The 23,233-nt window shown below is 36.6% G+C and overlaps 1 protein-coding gene across 6 annotated transcripts in view; it reads right to left on the reverse strand.

Moving 5' to 3' along the window:
* Serac1 (serine active site containing 1) overlaps positions 1-23,233 on the reverse strand; it is a 94,649-nt gene that overhangs the window by 20,980 nt on the left and 50,436 nt on the right. For 2 of the 6 annotated variants that reach the window (XM_023564566.2, XM_063232957.1), the window contains 7 exons: positions 21,986-22,122; positions 20,404-20,509; positions 16,613-16,744; positions 14,675-14,796; positions 13,456-13,584; positions 4,152-4,265; positions 3,091-3,253 (listed from right to left, as the gene is read on the reverse strand). In XM_023564566.2, coding sequence (XP_023420334.1) covers positions 3,091-3,253; positions 4,152-4,265; positions 13,456-13,584; positions 14,675-14,796; positions 16,613-16,744; positions 20,404-20,509; positions 21,986-22,024 — 805 coding nt within the window. In that variant the 5' untranslated portion in view covers positions 22,025-22,122. The remainder of the gene's footprint in view (positions 1-3,090; positions 3,254-4,151; positions 4,266-13,455; positions 13,585-14,674; positions 14,797-16,612; positions 16,745-20,403; positions 20,510-21,985; positions 22,123-23,233) is intronic. The other 4 variants (XM_013151084.3, XM_013151085.2, XM_063232956.1 and 1 more) reach the window with 3 other exon arrangements.

Here is a 23,233-nt window from a genome sequence, read left to right on the forward strand (position 1 = left end):
ATATGTGATAGTATAAGCAAAAACTTTTATAGACAAGGAGATTATACAGAAACCATTGTTCATTTTCTGTTAGCTGGTTCTAAATACCCTGTAATAATGCAATTATCTTGAATGGTTTTACAGTGTCTTGATATGTTTGGTGCTACAGTATACGAAGTTATAGTCAAAGATTTCAAGGAAAGAGTCACTATGGTAACTACTTTTATGTCAGGATATCTTTTTTTATTTAAGGAGAAAAAGAAAAAAACAGAAAAAGGGTACAAGTAATACAAAATTTAAAAAATAAGCAGTAAGAAATCACTAATAGATTACATATTCTCATCTTAGAAATAGCTGTTCAAATTACAAAATTGAAGCATATAAAGTAGACTTTCAAACAGTGAGATACTAAACAAGATGATACTAAATACTTTCAAAACAAGATGATACTAAATCAGCACTAGCTATTATGATGTCTTGTTTTCTCTAAAATAGCTGTTCCTACCATCCGACCTTCTCTGCCTCATTTCTGTTGAGCTCTTTTTCTGTCGTTAGTTGTCAGTTTGTCTTCTTCATTTCACTTTCTGCTCCATTCATTGTGGCCTCTCTGCCACTGTTTCTGGAGTCTTGGTATTTTCCTTTTTTAGAATATTCTGCAGTATTGTCTGTAGAGTTGAATTGGTGGTTGCAAATTCCCCTAGTTCCTCTTTTTCCTTTTTATCGGTACCAGAAATCGAACTCATGACTGCCTGCTTGCGAGGCAGGCGCTTATGCCCCTGAGCTAAGTCCCCAACCCCTTTTTCTTTGTTTTTTTTTTTTTTTTTGTATCCTTAGTTTCTTTCAAGCTGGTATGCCAGCTTTCAATAGAGTTTTTAGTTTCCTGGTAATCTCTTTGAACCTACTTCACGTACTCTATGTTTTCTCTTATTTTCTCCATCAAACAATTCTCCCCTATTTTTCTGTTCTTCCATTCCACCATCTGTTTTTTCTTGTGCGGTACTTAGCATTTCTCTAACTATTATACTTATATCTTGCTTTAGGTTGTTAATAACTTCATTCCTGAACTCGTCTATGAGGCTCTGGAGATAGCGCTTTATGTCTATTGGTGCCGTGTCTGATATTGCATGTTTCTCAGGATTGGGGGCCGAGGACCCTTTCTTGTTGCTCCCTCTTCCCATATTTTTTTGTTCCTTTTATACAAGCGAATATAGGAGGCCAAGTTTCTTTCTTTGTTGGTTACAGTTTGTTTGAATTGCGCCAGCTAGGTGTTCCCACCCACTGCAGTGTACTAGGGAGACACAGACCTGGGAAGCCTATGCTGGGCCCGCCCCTCCAGGTCAACCTACTGAAGGCTTCACTGCTAGGGTGCACCTCCAGGCGCTGGGATCTGGTTTGGGCTAGCCTACTGGGTCTTAGTCAGCGGCATCACGCAGGCCAGGCACTCGCCACCAATCCCACTTGAGAGGGGAATATGTGACTGAAGTCACTGCAACAACCTGTTCCAGCTAGTCTGCCCGGTCCCACCATGTCCCTTGCTGAAGCCTCCTACTCTATGGAAGGGTCCCCGATCTGCTCACTCACCAAAAGTTGATGCAGGGCTCCTGGCCAGTCCTGCTCTCAACTCCACTCACAGCTTCCCACTCTCAGAGCTTTCGTGCCTCCCTCCTTGCCGCACTGATTGGGACGCAGCAGCAGCTGCAGGAAATTCAAATCGCAGCTTCCAGTAGCATGGGGTCCAGTTTCCACACTGAGACCTTATTTGTTCCTGTTATGTCACCAGGATTGCGTTTCCAGTTGGTTTCTCTTAGTTTAGTTCGTTCCTGGGTCAGCAAAGTATATCATCGCTCGCTTAGGATTTCTCACCCCGCAACATTCCTGGATTTTAAGTGTGGTTTCTCAGAGAGCCTCTGAAGCTGCTGCTGTCTATCCGCCATGTTCTCCCGGAAGTCCCCATGTCAGGATATCTTGATGTGAAACACTATTTTGCTTAAATGGTTATGTTTTGACCTGCGCTGTTCTGTTGTTATGCCCTCTTTTATCTCAATCCCCCCCTTTTTTTAAAATTACTTTTTTATTATCTTTTTAATTAAGGGAAAAATAAATAAAAAATAGCAAGATACATTATAGTAACCTATTTTGATTTCTTATTAACTTGATTTGAAACCCTGTATTGCCCTCACCATCTTGTTTTGACTGATTTTCCCTTATTCTGCTTTCCTTGATAGTACCAAGTTCGAAAGTATAGGCAACAACTGTGAAGACAATAAGATTCATTATGACACCCATTCTGGTTGACTATTATCTTGTTTTAAAGTCCTGTAATGTCTCCAGTGTTTTGGTTTTAGTCTTTATTGTTTTGTTCAATTTTATTATAACTGATGATTTAGGCAATTCTTCTTAAAATAGTAAGAGGCAGTATGGTAACCATTGTTGATCACCTTGTATTTTGTTTTTACATTATCTATTATGTCCATCCTTTTGATTTGACTGACTCTGTTCTGATATGTCGCATTTGGTTTTACTCTCTTCAAAAAAAGTAATAAGAACTGTGGGAGTAATATGACCCACAATGTATAATTGTCATTGTACAAAAGAAAAGAAAAGAAGGTGCTCTAAAGGTTATACCTGCATATATGTTTGAGTGTGTAGGATAGATAACCATATTACTGAGTTTTTTTTGGATCACTGAACAAAACTGTTTGCACTTTCACTGTTTGAAAGTCCACTTTATATGCTTTAATTTTGTAACTTGAACAACTATTTCTAAGATGAGAACATGTAATCTATTAACTAGTGATTTCTTACTGTTTATTTTTTAAATTTTGTATTACTTGTACACTTTTTTTCTCCTTAAATAAAAAAAATTATATAAACAATCAAATGATAAACATGGCAAAACTTGCTCTTCTGCTCTCAGTGAGTGTCACACATTAACTTCTTTAAGTCTGGATATCTGCAATCTCAAATAATTCCTTACCACCACCAAAATAATATACTGTAAGGATCCTAAGCAGTCTCAAGGCTATTGAAAAAAAATGTAACAATGAAAGGTAGCAGTGGGAAAGCAAAGGATTGGATAAAAAAATACTCAGCATACAATAAGGTTGTTACCTGAGTGCACTATTGCTGAATGAAGATGTTCGTTCAAAGCCATATTTCCAATGACACGCATTATACTTCTCTGGATTTTAGGGTAGTCCTTGTGTAGTTGGTACAGCCTCTGAAGTAGTTGCAAGCCGCCATTTGCTTCAATGCTATCACTGTGTGTGGGTATCTAGCATAATAAATTAATGAAAGCTTGCTTTACGTTGCACAATTCACTATACAAGATAACACAGCATGCTTTGGGGACAACCAGGTGGCTCCTGCTCTAGAACAGACAGGCAAACAGACTCCTCAAAATTCTTGTCTCAATTTACTTAAATAAACACACTCCTGTCTCTGTAGGAAGTACTTCAAAATTTGTGATTACAACAGAAAAAATTCCACAATGCCAAAAAATGTAAAAATCACTGGTATATGCTATAGTTGTATTTCAAGTGCACATAGAGGGATGGTGCAACTTTCAGAGCTTTCAATGATACAAAGAGCCTGCAGCAGCACAAGTGCAACAGGTTTGCCACCACAGGTATGTAATTATCTAATACTTCCTTTTTCCCTATCTTTCACATTTTTTGGCAGATATTTTAATGGAAATTAACTATCTGGTAGTATATGTAAAAATAGATCTGAGAAAAGTAGTAGAAGAAAAAGTAGCTGAAAAGTGAATGCTGTATTTAAACAATGGGTTTTTTTTAATTCTAAAAATAAGGATTTTTAGAAATAATTAGCAAAACTAAAGCTTATGAATTTTTACTAAATCATGATTATCTTTTTTTTTTTTTTTTTTTTTTTGAGATAGGGTCTCTATGCAGTTCAGGCTGGCCTTGAGCTCACTCTGTAGCCCAGGCTGGTCTCGAACTTGCAACAATCATCCTGCCTCAGCCTCCCCAGTGCTGATGATTATCATTTCTAACAAATGAAATGGGAAAGAAAGAAGAAATTTTAAAATAAGTGAAAAGCCTTTAATTTTTTATAATAAAGAAGTACTAGCTTTCTTGTATGAACCAACATATAGAATTTATTTCAACCTAACTATCCAAAGTAAACCACAAGTTTAATGTACAAATTACCTCAGAATGCTTTATTATAGCTTCCAAACCAAACATTTCCATTGTAGCTGACGGAACTTCTCCAAAACTCTCAGCATAAGGAAGTCCATTTCCTCCAAAACACCATAAGCCACCCTGAAATTAAGATAATTAAATTTTACTGAAAAATAACATTTCTGTGCTATATACAGTATTAGAAAGTTCTAATAAGCATGGATCTCAAAATACTTTAGAAACTTATAGGAAACTGTATGCCAACTTATTCGAAACTGTATGATGTTTATTAGAAAATACATGAATTATCAGAACAGAACAATCTTTGCATCTTTCTCCATTTTTTCTTCTGTATCTTATTGAAAAGGATAAAGAACAACACACAATTGTTTACTAAGTAAGAAAAGACTGGAGCTGATAATAATGTTCCAATGTTCTCTCTTTCAGTCACTAGTAATTTGTACAATATATGATTTCCAGATTATACCAACAGGGTCTCCTACAAGCCTAATAATCAAAAAAAAAAATTTTAAAGTAGTATGAGATAAATCAAAGACCACGAAAATAATGATTACTGAGTTTTCAATTCTTCCCAAGGTGAAATTCAAGTTCATACAGAATAATAAGAAAGAATAGCTAGGAAATTTTTCAAATAGAAAAGTAGTATAGATTATTCCTAAAAGAAATTAGAACACAGTATAAAGAATAAAATGGGGGAAATTTTTCCAATTCTTTCACAGATCAAGTGTTAATACCAGTACACAAAAGTATTTCCTAAATCAGTGTAAAACATACCAACAATGCTATAGAAATATGAACCACCACCATGCAGAGCATGGTGGCACAAGCTTGTAATCCAGCACTCAGCAGGCTGAGGCAGGAGGATCATCACTAGTTTGAGGCCAGCAGAGGCTATATAGTGAGTTCAAGGTCAGCCTGAACTACAGAATGACACCCTATCTCAAGAATTGAAAGAAAGGAAGAGAAAAAAAGACAGACAAAAAGAATGAGTGAAAGGAAAGAGGGAGAAATATAAGCAATAGTTATAAATAAAAGGTTCATGCAAAACAAAAATGCCTCTAAAATGTCAAATAATGTTTACTATTGTTCACCATGACAGCCATGTACACTGACTGAAAAACTACACTTTCATCAGATGGGTGAAGTTCCTAAAGGGTGGAAGATGACATTACTTGCTCCTGGTAATATCATTGGTAACAACAATGGCACAACTGTGGAGGACACCTGGACATCAGCTACCAGAAATACAAGTGCTCTTGCCCGTTAACAATTCATCCTATGGCAATACACACTGGAAAGTCTGTTTCTACAGTACTGTTTTTTAAAAGAATAACAATCTAAAACCCATCCTTAGGGGTTTGGTTACATAATTATGGTTCAGGTATAAAAATTTATGAGACTCTTCACATATAGTAATACACAACTGCTCCAAGAAAAACCTTAATGAAAAAAAGGTGGCACTGAACAATGTATCATGTATTACCATTTGTGTAAAAGATCATGTGTCTATGTGTGCGATATGTGCGCACGCGCGCGTGTGTGTGTGTGTGTGTGTGTGTGTGTGTGTGTGTGTGCGCGCGCGCGCGCGTGCATGCATGAGCTACTGGGAAGTGAACCCTTTGCATTGAGCTACTAGCTCTTTTATTTTCATTTTAATTTTTATTTATTTCTTTATTTTTGGTACAGGGGATTGAATTTAGGACCTTGTGCTTGCCAAGTAGGCATTTGTGCCACTGAGCTAAACCTCCAGCCCTCATTTTTATTTTTAGATACCAAGTTACTAAGTAGCTAAGGCTGAATTCTAATTTATGATCCTCCTACCTCAGCTTCCCTGAGTTCTATGATTAAAGTCTGTGTCACCATGGCTAGGTCCCAGCCCTTTCTAAATTCTGAGACAAGGTCTTGCTAAAACACTAACTTGCCTGCACTGAGCTTTAATTTATGACTCACGTGCCTCAGTTTCTCAGACTGCTAGTATTACAGGTGTGCATATGCACCACCACTCCTAACAAGTCTAGTGATCTCTGTTTGAAATAATGTTCATAAGGTTCTGCATCCTGAGTTAAGTTTATGAGGTTCAGGGCTCAGTAGACTAATTAAATACTGAAAGAATTTTAAGGACATTTTACAATTTTTATTCATGCTTTCTCCAAAATAGTATTTGTTTTCCAAGTTTAAAAATTCCAAAGATTCACATTATTTAAGCTGAGAACTGTGAAGAAACCAACTCACTGAAAGCTATTTTCTTCAGTGAGGATGGGTAGATTCTATGCTTAAGTTCATTAACAAGATGGATCAATGGCCTAGCATGCACAAAGTCCTGAGTTCAATCTCCAGCACTAACAGGGAAAAAGAAGATTTACGACCACAACCTGGTTCCCTAAAACCCCTCTTATTGAATCATTTAACTTCTTTTTACATTAAATGTCCCAAAGAAAGAAAGGGGACGGGGCTGGGGATTTAGCTCAGCGGCATAAGCACCTGCCTTGCAAGCAGGCAGTCGTGAGTTCGATCCCTGGTACCGGTAAAAATGAAAAAGACCAAAAAAAAAAAAAAAAAAAAAAAAAAAAAAAAAAAAAAAAAAAAAAAAGAAAGAAAGGGGACACAACAAAAATGACCTAGGATTTTAGTTTTTCTTGATTACTTTGTGTAGTATGAAATAATATAGTCCCACGTCAATTGGTGTTGCTGGCAAAGCTTGTTAAGGTATTTATGAACTGGCAGATTATGCAGTTAGTACAAGAAAAAAAGGAGTAAGTACAAAAATACTCACTCAGGGTATGGTGCCCTAGGTTGTATTCTTACCCAAAATATGAAAATAAGTAGACATATTCACTGCCGCTTTATCACTGGACAGAGATATACAAGACTAAATTCATAAAGCTGGGCATGGTAGCACATGCCTGTAATCTCAGCACTCAGGAGGTTGAGGCAGGAGGATCACAGTGAGTTTGAGGCCAATCTGAGCCACACAGTGAGTTCAAGGTCAGCCTGAACTACACAGTGAGACCTTATCTCAAAAATAGATTAAAGATTTAAGATATGCTACATGTCGAGTTTCACAAAGGAAATGAAAAAACAATTTCTTAAGGGTTATGGAAATGAAAAAGTAGAGAGGGTTGATACAAAAGGGCAAAAATAAAAATTGAAAAGCAACAACAGTAAGCTGTAAGAGAAAATGTCAACCAGGTAAGTTACTAAAGAATTTCTATCCATATTAGATTAATTATAGGTAATGCTATCAAACACTATATATAAATATTTTAAATTATAATTCTCAAATTGAGTATATTTGAATTAACAAGGTATTAAGGTATTTCAACAAGTTTATACAGCCAAAATGATTTAATATATAATGGATATTTTCTTACCATATTATCTATATTAAGCATAATCCTCAGAGTTATCTCTATTGTTGTCTTTGGCACACAAAAATACTTTGATTCTATAAGTAAGTTGCAGTACACCAAAATGTAATCCACTATTCTGTGCAATTTATATGAACTTATAAAATTATTTTCAGATTCTATAAAAAAAAAAAACTAATATGATTGATAGCATCAATTTGGGATTATAGGCAACTACACTGAAGAAGACAAGACCCTACAATATACATTCTGGTTTGATAACTGCTAGTTTTTGAAGTTCTATGCTATATACAAAGTTGTGTTTTTATTAATACTATTATATATAGCCAGTTCTATTGAAGATAACAAGAGACAACACAGGAACTATGGTAGAAGTCCTTGCACAATGGTCTTATATGTCTTTTTTGTTTCATGTGTTTATAGGAATATGTTTTGTTCTGTCTTGCTTTGTTTCGTTTCTACCTCTAATATAGAAAGAACAGAAATACATGTTAAGACTCATGCATGTGTAGAATCTATAAACAGTTTATGAGAGCTGATCTTATGACACATGATGAAATGAACAGATACTTTGAGGAAAAAGAGTCACTAAAGAACCCAGTGCTGATTCTGGTGTGTCATAATGTGAAACCCAGCAATAGTATTATTCTCTGTTCAGAGTGATATTAGCCTGCTTGGGTTTTTTCTATCTCAACACAATTGAAGACATGGATAACTGCATGTATGACCATATTTCTAAGTTTTTATTGAACAGTTGAACAGAACTGTTTGCAGTCTCGCTGTTTGAATTCTCACTTTACATGTTCCATTTTTGTATCTTGAATAACTATTTGTAAAATGACAATATGTAAACATCAACCAGTGATTTCTTACTGTTTATTTTTTCTCTGAATGCATGTATTATTTCTACCTATTTTCTGTTTTGTTTAGTCTTTCTTTAAATAAAATTTTAAAAAAAATTTTGATTCACAACAGAAATATCCCAACTGTTATTTACTTAAGCCAAACATAAGTTTGTACATAGCTCTTTTAGGAACATTATGATTCATCCATTCATTTTTGGTAATTTGTTGTGGGATTCTTTATGAGGCACTGTACTCCATATTGAGAAAGTTATAAGCTATTGGAAGAGTGTAAGAACATCTTTTAAGTAAGCAAGCAAATAAACATACTGTAAAATTACACAAGAAGTATTGTTACAAAGGGCAATCTGCACAGTGAACACTGGAAATGAAGAGAAAGTTTGAAGAGTTTCCCAGGTAAGACTGGAAGGCAGGCAACCATGTGACAAGCTGAAGATACCAGGTCCAAGCACAGAGAATGTTATGTGGATACATACTTGGCAAGGAGAGAAAAGGCCATCCTGGCAGGAGCTCAGTGAGTGCAAGGAGAACAGAAGGGGACAGATCAATAAAGCAGGGGGAAAAAATGATGTCAGGCAAGCTGAAGCCGAGGCCTAGCAAAAGATGTGAAAAAAAAAAAAAAACTAGAAATGAGCTGAATTTGTTCTGCTTCTATTACTTCCACTTGAGAGCAGATTTACCAATAACCAAAGTTAAGGGGGAGGGATTTGGGAGTTTCAGGGCAACAGTGATGAGTTTGTTCCAACAGAAAGGATCTCTGATCTGCACAGGTAGCATCAGAAGCAGTGTACCTGGTGGAGAACCTGAGGGTCTGAGGAAGCCTGACCACCTATCAGAAAGCAAGTGTCTAGCCTCTTGCTCTGTGAAAGCACTGAAATCTTTGTGCAGGTTTCCCGTATTCTCTGGCATTTAAGAAATCTACCACACCTAAACCACTGGTTAGGTTTTGCTATCACAACACAATGTCATACTTATATGGAGATTGGTATCCAGGTGGTCTTCATGCTATGAATACCCACATCAGAAAAACAAAGAAGCCCCCAATAAGTAAATTAATGGTGCACCTCAAACCCCTAGAAAATCAAGAACAATGAAAATCCAAAACTAGTAAAGGGAGGAAATTACAAAGATCACAAAGAAATTAAGGAAATTGAGATTAAAAACACAACAGAACTGATAAATCAAACAGCTGGTTCAAAAGAATAAACAAAATAGACAAACCCTTAGTTGATCTTACCAACAAAAGCAAAGACCCATATCAATACAATTAGAAATGAAACGGCAGCTTAGCAGCATAAATGCCTGGTTGGCAAACGCGAGGTCTTGAGTTCAATCCCTAGTATACGCCACCACCACTAAAAAAGAAATGAAACGGGGGCTGGTGATATAGCTCAGTGGTACAGTGCCTGCCTGGCAAGCATGAGGTCATGAGTTTGAGTCCCAGTACTTCCTCCCCGCCAAAAAGAAATGAAACAGACAAAAATCACAGACACCACTCAAATCCAGAAGGGTATCAGTAACTATTGAAGCCACAGGCATAGGGAAGGATTTTCTCAACAGAACTTAAGAAATAATACCAAGGTCTGAGGATTTAGCTCAGTGACATAAGCAACTTCTTGGCAAGCACAAGGTCTAAGTTCCATCCCAGAACAAAAAAAAAAAAGAACAAATGGATACACATCACATTAAAACACTTTTGCACAGAAAAGAAATCAATAGTGAAGAGATGACCTACAGAATGGGAAAAACATTTTTGTTAGCTACTCCTCAGAGGACTAACATCTAGAGTATATCAGGAACTCAAAAAAATTAAGATCCCTGCAAAATAGAAGATCCAATAAAAAAATAGTCAATTAAAATATAGACCTCTTGTACTTCTCAGAGGAACAAACAGTTTTTTGTTGTTTTTTTTTTTTTGTGGCATCAGGGATCGAACTCACAACCCTGCACTTGCCAGGCAGGCGCTTATGCTGCTGAGCTAAATCCCTGGCCTGAATAATAAATATATGAAAAGATATTCAACATCTCTGACCATTAGAGAAATGCAAATTAAAACTACACTGAGATTCCATCTCCAGAAAGAATGGCTGAGATTCCAATTTCCAGAAAGAATGGCTATCATAAAGTATCAAGTAATGAAAGCTAACAAGGCTGCTGTGGACCAAGGCAGAAGAAATCCTAGTACAACCACTGCAAAATCAGTATGGAGATTCCTCTAATTCCAGTCAGCCCACTATTCCCCTTCCAAGTATCTTCTCAAAAGAATTAAAGACATCATGTTGCAGTGATAAATGTATATTCACGTTTTATAGCATTACAACTCATAGTAGATAAATCTCTCTCTCTCTCTTTTTTTTTTTTATCAGTACCGGGGATCAAACTCATGACCATGCACTTGCAAGGCAGGCACTTATGCCGCTGAGCTAAATCCCCAGCCCAGTAGCTAAATCTCAGAAGTCGTCTGTATGTTCATCAACAGATGAATAGATAAAGCAAATCTGGTACTTATATACAACGGAATTCTAGACTGCTATGCAGAATAAATGAGTAATTTGAGGAAAACCAATGCACTTAAGACCACAATCTTAAGTGAAATAAATCAGATATACATGGTTTCCCTTATATGAGAAAACTAAAATATAAAGAGTAAAATAAAAAATAACAGAAAGTAGGGAAATAGCTCTTTCCCTACTGCTCTCCTCAGATTCAGGGCAGGCCCCTGCAAACCCACAAGCTGCAGCCCCTTTGAACTGCTGTATGGCTGATCCTTTTTTTCCAGACCCCTGTACTATCCTTGAAACTGACCCCCTAGGAGGCTACCTTCCCAATCTCCAATTAGTCAGACAACAGATTCAAAAGGCAGCCAATCTCTCATCTTGCCTTCTCCCAACATCCAACCCTACAAAGATGACCTCATTGGCAGGTCAGTCCTATTGAAAATTTACACCCTCAACCCATAAAAGCTAAATGGACAAGGTCCCCATAGTCATCTATAGTACTCCACTACAGCCCAGCAGCAGCTATCAGAAAAAATGTCAGAGGGGCATGGAAAGATCTCTGATTGCTTCCAGGACTTATAAAGAGGTAAATTTTCTGGCCAGGGTAGCCTTCCAGAACCACAGAGCCCCAGGATCTACTCACCACAAAAATGGAGGGCCCCGGCATCTTCCTAAAGAGGAATACTGTTTCTATGTTAACAGGGCAGGTTTCATCCATTACAGTCCAAAGCCTCTAGGCCAAGCCACCAGGTTCAAAAACAGGCAAAGGGTGACTACTCCATGGGATGGAGGGGAGGCTTTACCAAACCAGGTAGATATCCTGGCTTCTCCCCATACTTGACCCCCTGTTCCCCATCTTTCTTCTGTTATTATTTGGACCCTGCATAGTAAGATGTATAAGAGATTTTCTCCAAGGATAGATTCAATCCACGACAGCCTGACAGTTCCTCCTGATGGCCCACTATGACCACTGTCCAACGAGAACCCCACACTGACCTGCGCCGAGGACACAATGTCATAAAGCTGTTGCCAGCCCTTCCCTTCTCCCCAATAATTTCTTCTTTTTTAGGATGCCCACAGTCCCCAGTCACACATGAAGAAGCCCCGAGAAACTTCATCTCTTACCCCTCTTCTCTTTCTATAACACAACAGACAGGAATGTCAGGTTTCCAAACTAGACCCTGGCCCAAAACTAACAGAAAAAAAACTCCCCAGCAGATCTGTTACTCACACCTGGGGGAGCACGGTGTTCAAAAGGAAGCCAGCAGCATCCCCATGCAGCTCAACCAGCTTGTAGCTGCCCCCACAGCTCAACCTGCAGAGAGGTAATTCCATGAAAAACCATGAGGCATACTGTGCCTGCTAGCACTCCCTATACCCAACACTGCCCTTCTATCACCTAGCCTCAGATCCCCTACTCAGAGACCCAAAATTTTGTACCCCCCTCATTGGCAATATCCACTCCCCTAACTAAATTCCCCTATTAAAAACATGTCTTCTCCCCTTGCACAGGGCCAACAGGTACCCAGTCTGCAATAAAGTCCTTACCCGCTGCTTCAACCATGCCTGCCTGTGGTCTCAGTTGTGCCTCAGTTTACCCTAACTGCCACTATAAAAAAAGACAGACACAAAGGAAGAGAAATTTATGAGGTATTCAGGAGAAACAATTCAAAAATTGCTTTGTAGGGAAAAATCTGTAATACATGATGTCAGCAACTCACACAGCAAGCAATCTGTTCAGCCTAATGTCAGATTGCTGAACACCATCAAAAGGCATGACCCATTACTGACTCTGTCCACGAAGAGGAATCACCACTACAAATAAGAACTGATGTCACCAAAAAAATGAAATAGTACAAGAATCTAAAAGAGACTTCTTAAATTATTAAGGGAAGTACAGAATAGAAGGCAAGATGAAAGAACAGGATACACTGGAGAAGTAGCAAGAGCCAAGAGCAGGACAGCAGGCAAACAAGTTCAAAATTTGTGTTCTGCAGGGTCACTTCAAGAGATGCTGCTAAGCTGCACATGCAAGGAAGAAACTGAGCATGATTCCTAGTCCTTAATGTACACTACTGGGTGGGAATCCTATGCCATTCACCGAGCAAAAGAGGAATAGTTTTACAGAGAGGGCAGGTTCAACCTGTTAAACTTGAGATTCCTGTCATACACCAAAGCTCAGATGCTAGTAGGAGGATGAATAATCAGATCCACAGCTTAAGAAAGAATACAAAGTTAAATGTATCAGTTGAGGCACTATTGGCATATACTTTCATGTATCGGTGATACTTGAAATGTATTCATTTCACTTATATGTATTCATTCTTTAAGATTCAATTTAAGTTTCTACTTTTGAAGTCATAAATGACCTGTAAACAGAGTTAAACACTCTTGAAGTGTCTTGTATTGCTTTTGCACACTCCTGTGACTATTTATCAGATACCAGATGGCCTACTTTTGGCACAGCAAAAAAACAGAAGTCAGTACATTCAGTTTCTTTTAAGGATCCAGCTGCTGGCCTCTGGACCCTTAGAAAGTGTAAGCTCTCAATAACATTTTCTGAATAAATAAATGGACAGACCTTCTGAGCTGCCAGACTCTGACTGCTTTCACTGAGAGCCAAGGATGTAAAATACTGGATACATTCATCTAGCTCTGTTTGAGGTAAAGAAGCCAGCAACTGTCTGAGTTCTTCGTCAGTGGAACAATCCTGAAATAAAAGGAAAAGCAAATATAAATAAACTTAACAATTGATTTACAATTAAAAAAATACTCAAAAGAATCAAAGCCAAAACATATGCATATCTAAGCGTGTACACAAGCATACACAGGTATTAGCAGAGATAAACTAGTGCTTTGAGTTTTGCAAACAGTCACCCTTTAGGAAAATAATCATTTAATTTTGAACTCTACTTTCATGTCTGCTACTGTATCTGAAAGACCTACAGCAAATTTTAACTCTCTACCCCTCCTAGGCTTCTTTACACCTTGACTCAAAATGAATCATTATACTCTTTAATCAAAGTTATTGTTTTCCAAATATAGAACTCATTACAATTTCATTTTCTCTGATAAAACTCATTACTGTGTCATTTTCTTTGATAACTAGTATCCCAGATATTCATTCTTCTATTTTTAAAAAACTGCTTATGTTAAAGTTTTAAGAATTTGATTTCCTAATCTAGGGGAGGTTCTCAAGAAACAACCTTCAAATCTGTAGTAATGGTTCTCAACTGGGGGCTAGTTTGCTCACCAAGAAATAACTAGCAATGTTTAAAGGCAGTTTCAAGTTGTTACAACTGTGGCTATTTTTAGCTTCTTGAGAATAGAGTATAGAGTGCTGCTAAGCATCCTGCAATACCCAAAAGAGAGTTTTCCATAGAATATTTGGCCCAAAACGTCAGTAAGAGTTAAAAGTTGAAAAAAACCTCATCTACAGCAAACTCAAGTATCGATTTGCTATCATAGGAAATTACTCAGTTACGGAGATTCCCAGTTCCCAAAGACAGAAAATAATGAGTGAGAAATAGCTCCTCCTAAGGAATCACATCTTTGCTTTGAAAAATGTAATTTCAGTTTTATAACCTAGTTTACTCACTTGTGAAAAGCAACCAACAATTGCTTTTTGAAAATTTCTTTTGCACCCAAATTTAAGAGACTATATTGAATTATTTTCCAGGGGAAATAAAAAGGGCTAAAATGCAATACGTACAATATAAAATGAATATATTAATCATGTATCAAAACATGTACTAAATAAATAAAAATAAACTTTTATACTTTGTGCATATGTTACTTACTTCTTTTAAAGGTGGCAAACGAGGTGGTGGAAGAAAAAAGCGAAGATCACTGTCTTTGCTTCGTGCCAAACCAATAAGAGTTCTTGGGTCACAGGCTTGAGCAACTGTCCTATACTGGTAATCTGGCGTAAAAATGTATTTTTTAATAAATACCTAAACTAGCTTATAATTGTTATAGGAATTAAATGAAAAAATTACTTGAAAAAAATTGTAATTTTTAAGCTGTTATACAATATAATCCCAAAATTTCCCATGTATTTTTTGACAAATTACAACTACATTTACAATATTTGAAATCTCAATACTCAAAATCTTTCTCAACATTTTCTGTGTCTGGGGACTGAGTCACAGTCTGATTTCCTGGAAACAATGAAGCGCAAATAATGAAAACTCCTAAGTCAGTTTCTGTTTAACAAGTTTATAAATAATCCTGGCATTCAAAAGCTGTTTCCCTCAATATTCAAAACACTAAAAGCTGCATTGAAGTTTAAGTCCAGTGGTGATGTTACAATGCTTTGGCATCTATGCTACCCATGAATATTTAGATAATGGTACTCTGATTTAAACATGCCATTCTTTATTTATCAAAAACAAATTCCAATTGTTGAAGCTGACACTGTTTTCCAAAAGGGCAGCTGATAACTTCAGGGACTACTTCAGGATCAAGTGGAGAACTGTTTCAAAATCCATATGCCAGGGATCTTCTGATTTTTCTGATTTAGTAAGGCTAGAATGGAGCCCTGGGAAGTCAGACAATTTTTTGGGGGGGAAGCAGGTTTTTTAAAAGATGTTTATTCTAAATCTGTAATTATACTATACTTGTAAGTTATTATAATTATCACTATTAACCAATGAAAGAACTTACATGGAGGCAAAAATCTTATTTTGATTTTTTCTTTGAGAATATTATTCTTTTCTATTTCTTACTTTTTACAAGATGGTTCTACTAAAAAATTACAGTTTGGTCAGTATGTACTACAATCAGACCACATTTGAGCTTATCCAAAGTTTTATTGAAAAATCTGTGGTTTAAAAATGCAATTAAGGGGCTGGAGATTTAGCTCAGCGGCATAAGTGCCTGCCCTGCAAGCAGGCAGTCGTGAGTTCGATCCCTGGTATCGATAAAAAGGAAAAAGACAAAACAAACAAACAAACAAAAATAAAAATGCAATTAAATATTTTATAATTTCTAAAAAGTATAAATACACAAACAGGGTAAACTTAGCTAATTATTAGAGTCAAATTGACTGTCAAAGTGAAAGGAAATAAATTGTATAGCACACCAAGCAATTAAAAAATACATGAGTATCTTGGTTTACGTATTTATGATTTTGAGAAAGATGGCTGTGGTTATGATTGCATGGAGAAGACACCTATGGTTATTTTTGTCACCAGATAGAGTTTGCAAACAGAAGCAAAATTTTCCTAAACACTTTTGTTTAGAAACCAAACTACAAAAAGAAGCATTCATGAACCAAGGTATTATTCTACTTAAGTAGGAACCAAAAGAAAATGCAAGCAAAACACTAGACAATAGCTATCAGAATCAAGAGTTTTTTCCAAGGACATATGTAATCAAAGCTTATGTTAAAAATAAATAAATATGTAAGTTTTGATGCTGTTCTTACCAAACACATGTGGCTACGAGGCTAGCAAGTTTCCTACTTTACCACTGGAGCATCTTCTCAAAATCCTGAATATATTTTATATTAATCGCCCTCAAAATATTCAAAAATTTCCCCTTGCATCAAACACACTTATCCTATCGATCTTGGCAATGTGTCTTTCATTGTAATAAGTTTTTTTTTTACATATAAATATACACTGTATTTTAAGGTTCCCTGAATTATTTTCCTTCTTTCACTTCATTCCCTCCTCTTTTACACCAGAAGTCATGAGCTAGCTGATGGAGTTCCACAATTTAGGTGGTCTCATTACCATGCCAGCGATGGGCCTCTGACATTTCCCGCACAGCCTCCAGTCGTGCGGTCCTGTCCTCTGATTTGCTTTTCCTCAGAAGCAGCCACAGGGCACACTCATGAGCTTCTACATCAACCGTGCTAAAAGTGTCTTTGGGAAAAAAAAAGACAAACATTCAAAAACAAGACCATGTGAACAGCTGGACATTTTTATTCTACACTTCTATTTCACATAGTAATTTATATAAAATTTTTTTAAAAAGATAGTAATTTATATTCAAAATTCACAAGAAAGTTAAATCCATACACAGGCACTGATGATGAGTGACATGTTTGTTCTTAGCTCTCTCATCTACTCTTAAGTTTTGTGTGTACTTCTGTTTCACATACTAGTTTGGAGACCACTATGCAGCAGCTCTGAGCAGGATTTAAATTTTACTAATTGGCTTTATATGTTTATCTGTGAGTCTGTGCTAGGCCTAGACCCCTTGCCTGGTGATGGGAGCTGATTCATAGTAAGTCAATCTCTATGAATCACTGTTCCTGGCTGAGGTCTGTAGTGGCCTGTGAGGCCAGAGATACTTCAAAGGGCAAGATAAGGCCACAGCTGCGGACACTCTGGCTCCAACCCCAATTAACTAGGTAGAGACTGCAGCTGTAAAGATTACTCCTACAGTCTCACTTCTACCATGCCTTCATGATAAGACAGTGCTACTAAATTGACTTGATTTATGACTTGGAGACGTCCTTGAAGTGACTCCCAAGGTCCTGCTCATTGCCTGCGCTTTCCTCAGTCTCTCTGCCCTTTGTCCATGGTCCTAATATAAGTGGACTGATCTAGAGAAACTTTTGTCTTTACCCTCGAAACCTCGAGCTTAATTAAAGGGTTTTGACCCTACTGGAGCCCTAAAAATCATACAATTTGTCTCTTTTTATTTAACCTCCGCCATACACTCGTTTGGGAGATCGAGGATCTAGGATAGAACCAGATACTATAGTGTCTTTCATTACTTTGTCACTTTTTCCTCTTTCTCTCAAAAAAATTTTATTTTAGAACAGATCAAATATATAAAGGATTGACTATGCCTATCTCATCAGAATTTATTAACTTATTTTGCCATATTTCTTTCACCTATATGAGCTAGTGTGGCAAAGCTGAGAATACAGGCAATTACAAAATTCTGAACACATGCACAGAATAGTTCCCAAAGCCCTGCAAATGGATTTTTTTTTGCAAGAACTGAAGCAGGCTTTCAATAGGAAAGCCTAGAGCTGATGTCAGCCTGAGATGTGGGACCCCAGCACTGCTTCTCAGGATCTTATATAGACTTCTCACAGGTTTCCTCAAGATTATAAAGGACATACACATACCGTGAAGAACTTGCTATCACAGTTTTCTGCAAAGCCCCCGCTGCATCTTCCAGACACAGCATAAACTTTTATTTTTGCTTTTACTCTTTTTCTCTTCAATCAGCCCAAGCTCACTCTGCAGAGCTACTTTCTCTCCCACTCTTACTTTTTGAAATAAAATTACTGACTGCTTTTTTCCTTGTTTTGTTCAATTCTTTGTTTGAGATGAAAAGAACCTAGAATCTACTCCACTGGGAGTGGTGAGAAACCCAAAATTCAATAGTATTTAGTTGATGAGCCATTCTGAAGCAGGCTACCTAACAACATACATGCATGTATGTAAAAACTACTTGAAAGAAAGGTTTACATACACCATTTTATCCTTCCACAATTCAACTGGTATTCCAGAAAAACAAGCTGCATTCTCTTACATAAACAATGCTATTATCCTATCCGAGAACAATGACAAAAACCTTCCAAAGCCATTTTATATTCAGCCTAGCTCCATACCAAAGTTTTTCAAAAATCTCTCCCACCCAGCCCCTTTTTTATTACCTTCATTTAGGCACTAAGGATTAAACCCACAGACACTGTCACTGAGCTATGTGTCCAATCCTTTTAGTTTATAAAACAAGGTCTTGCTAAATTGCTCAAGTGGGACTTTAAGTTGCAATCTTATCTCAGCTTCCCAAATTGCTAGGATGACAGACATGCACAATCATCCCCAAAGTCACAAAAATATCTTTGAAGGGTTTTTTTTGCATTTATTTTATTGGTACATTTTAGATATGTATCAGATAATATTCAAGGAACTGGTACCTGTACATGACATGTCTTGCTGTTTTTTCCCCATTCCCTTCCCTTCAATCCTTCTTCCCCCGTAATTTACAAAAATTATGTTCCTATGTTTCCTCCTATTCTTTTTTCCAGTCCCTTGTTTCCTTTTCCTCTCCCTCTCTTGTTCCCCTTCTCATTTGAACATTTTCCTCCTACTTCTCTATTATACATTTTGGTTTCTCACACCAGTGAAACAATGTGGTATTTAAACAGATGTGTCCCATTTATTTCACTTATGAGTATGGTCTTAAGCTGCATCCATTCAGCTAGAAATTCCTCAAGCTTATCCTTCTTTATGGCATATTAGTACTCCACTGTATAAAAAAAATCACACACCTTAGCCAGGAGTGGTGGTGCATGCCTATAATCCCAGCACTCAGGAGGCTGAGGCAGGAGGATGGTTGCAAGTGCAAAACCAGCCTGTAAGATCCGTTCTCAAAACGCCAAAAACCAAAAGCAAAAACAAATCCCCACATCATCTTTATGCATAGATCCGTTGAAGGGCATTTGGACTGTTTCAAAGATTTAGCTATTACAAACTGTGCCACTATAAACATGGATGTACATATATTGTTGTGGAATGATTTCAATTCTTTTGGGAAGAGAGCAAGAAGGGGAACAGCTGGGTCAAATGGAACCTTTAGTTTTAGTTTCTTGAGGAATCTTAAAAATGTTTTAAAACCAGGATTTGTCCTGGGCATGGTAGCACACACCTATAATCCTAGCACTTGGGAGGTGAAGCCAGAAGGGCACATATTTGAGCCGATCCTGGGCAATTTAGCCAGACTCTATCTCAAAATTTAAAAAGCACTGGAGATGCAGCTCAGTGCAAACACTCTAAGCTCAATCTCCATTATCATCAGAACAAAACAAAAACAAGATTTGTAAACTCTCTTTACTGTCTTTTAATTGTAGAAAGTTTTCCTATCTATTCTTCTTCATGTCAACTTTGAAAAGAGCTAGACATGACAGCACATGCCTGTGATCCTAGTACTTGAGAGGCTGTGGCAAGATTACTGGGATGAATTCAAGGACAGTCTGCGCTACACAGTAAGTTTAACGCCAGCCTGAAGCACATAGCAGACTCTATCTCAAAAAAACAAAAAGCTTTGTAAGGACATCAGGTCAGCTTTTTTAGCACTAACTTCACACTGTAGATTTCCTATTTATAAAATCTACATTTTTGATGCAAGTCTCATTATGAGAAAGCATAGGAGTGGTATTTTTTAACAAGTTAAAATTCTGCAACACTCATCAACAGAATAGGTCACATTTAATCACAATATTTATTTATAACTATTGAACAACAAAGATAAAAATATGCAAATCAGTAAGCCCTTAAAATTAAATATAGCCAAAGAAAATAATGTTAATAAAATTTCCATAGCTATTAAACACATTAATATAATCTGGGCATAATGATACAAGTTTATAATCCCAGTTTGCAACCACAACTTTGGAGAATGAGGCAGGAGGATCACAAATGCAAGGACAGTCAAGGCTAGCCTGGACTAGAGTAGACCCTGTCTCCGTAAAGTCAAATATATACAATTTTTTTAAAAATCCCATTTAAATGACTTCCAGATTATTGATGAAGATTCAAGTTAAATGTTTGATACTTACCAGTAAATGGACTCTGTAATAACTTGGCTGATGCTGCCAATATTTTTCTTACTGCTTTGTGAAGTTCTTTTCTTGCCTGCCAGGCAATCCCTAAAATGATTACAAACTTAAAACCAAACATGCACTCTTAATGCTATGCTGTAATAGTTCAAAAAGAAATGCATAAACTCCAAATTTTTTATAACGAAAAATACAGCATCTTTATCTTTTTATTATCAGGATCAAAGTAACTTAAACCACACGGAAATATAAAGGTCTAACTTTAAAAATAAAATCACTCTTCAAGTCTTTGAAAAAGTAGTACAAAGAACACTAAAGCTATCAAAACTCATGTTTACGATTAATTTTATGTAGGAAAATGACTCTTATAAGTAGACCACCTAGAACTCAAACTTGAAGATACTTTACTAATGAGATTAAGCTTCACTATACAGGTAAACTATAAGATATAGCAATAATTTATGCAAGTCAAACTATAAAAGCACATTATAACAGCATGTTGAAAGGCAGGAAGGTGATAGAATAACAAACAAGATAGTGTAACGATACAGTTCATAGACCTGAAACAATGCAGTCTGCCCTGCAGCCTGCATAATGTGCTCATAGGCACATCCTGGCTGTCAGTGTAGGAACAGGTAGCAGTAAGTCAAGCTGGAGATTCACCAAGCTAACCCACATCTGATGGAAATATACTCCTCTGCTCTAAAGTCATGTTCACCAAGAAACTTGAAGGTTCACATGTGACCTAAATATTGACAAAAGCAATGTCCTAACTAATAAAGACAAGTTTTAAGCTTCTAAAGTTGATAAAAAAATGAACTGGTATTCATTTTACAATCATAATGAGTTTAGTTTGCATGAATAAAGCCCTTGGAGCAAAATATCAAGCAGGCATCGTAGTGTATACCTTTAATCCCAACACTCTGGGAGGATAAGGCAGAAGGATCACAAATTTGAGCCCAGTCTGGGTAACTCTGTGACTTGTTAAAACGCTATCTCAACGTCTACAAAATTTTAAAAGAGCTGGGGGTATAGTTCAGTGCAAAGGCCCTGGGTTCAATCCCTAGCACCTAAAAAAGACAAAAATAAAACTCTGACTTACATGACAAAATCTTATCTTTGTACTTGCCAAACTTGGGCCAGCCTCTGAACTAATGGCTGAAGAGGGAATTCCAGGTTCAGACTCAAACAGCCAGCTAATCTTCACTTCACTCAACTCTCGGAGAACTACAATCTTTGGTCAAATATGTAACTGTAAAATGTGAACTTCAATTACTACTTTAGGAACTGAGTTTAGTTCTGAGTCTGGTGATTCTTAAAGCCTATTTATCTTATTAATGCTGTAACTTAAATATACTCTTTTTTTTTTTTTTTGGAGACAGGGTCTTACTATGTAGTTTAGGCTGGCCTTGAACTTTACTAGTTCAGACAGCCTTGAACTCACAGTAATCCTCCTGACTCAGCTTCCAACATGCTGGGATTACAGGTATATCCCACCATGCTCTGAAAATAGACTCATTTTGAAATTCAGTAACTAGCTTCCAATCTTCACAAAGATGAGGTTACTTTACAATAAACTTACCATGACTTTCTCTTCCGTCTGAAGAACCTGTGTGCACATATATATATGACTTCATTTTTTCTGTTTCTACCACTTGAGTGTCTAATGTCAAAGACTTCTTCAGAGCCAGAATTTCATATGTAAGAAATAAAGATCCTCTTTAAAAAAAAAAAATCATAAATTATGTGATCTAAATATAACACAGGAGCTACTCTTTTTTAAACTTTTCATAGCAAAATTTATTCTTTATTGAAAACAGAGTAATGTGCAAATGACACTGTTTTCATGTGTATGTATATGTACATATCTCAAATTTAAATAATAGTTGCATAATTATGTTCAAAACAGAGTATTAGTGGTATCCCAAAAGCCATCTGTGTTCTTCTCCTTGACCTAACACATTTTTGTCATCCCTACAAGTAATTTTTGTTTTGATTTTTGCTGGTCATGATGGCCCACCCCTGTAATCCTAGCATTCTGGAGGCTGAGGCAGGAGGATTGCCATGAGTCTGAGGCCAGTCTGGGATACACAGCAAGACACTACCTTGAAAAACCAAAAACTGAAAAAAAATTACTTTGTATTTTCAGGTTGAGACATTTTTTACTTAAGCACGTTATTATTTCCAATAGGGTTATAACCAAGTCCTGCTGACAGGGAGCCATGAAAAAAAATTATTGTTCTGATTTTTGTGATTTTGTTTTTTAGTTTTACTACCTCTATATGGAACTTAAACAGAACTCAGTTTTGCCTCTTTTTGAAATTCATATGAATGAAATCACACTGTATATATTTATCAGCCTTCTATTTGTGTGATTTACTATTGCACGCAAGTGTAGTTTCTGCATTTGTATTTTGATATGATACACAACTGCATCAGTCAGATGTAACACACAGTTTACTACATGGATATGAGCATATTCACATACAGTATCTAATTTGAATCTATTATAAACAACATGATTATACATCTTCTATACCCATATTGTGCATACATGCATATGTTCTTCACCTAAAAGCAGAAACTTTCTGATATATCATCTCACTAGATACCAAACTGTATATAGATTTGTACAAATATATAAAGGTTTCCCCTTTTCCTCACAACTATATTCAAAGCCTATTTTAAATATGAAATACAAAGTTTGTTGCATATCCAAATAAAAATTTTTCCTTCCTAATCCAACTGACCAATACTTTGCTAAATCTATACACATGCTGCACTTCATCTGGACCCAAAGCTCATCAGCCTGTGCTGACCTGGTTCCCAC

Source organism: Cavia porcellus, unplaced genomic scaffold (assembly GCF_034190915.1).
Source record: "Cavia porcellus strain 051 isolate PalLab524CR breed Dunkin Hartley unplaced genomic scaffold, mCavPor4.1 scaffold_22, whole genome shotgun sequence".
Classification (NCBI taxonomy): Eukaryota; Metazoa; Chordata; class Mammalia; order Rodentia; family Caviidae; genus Cavia; species Cavia porcellus.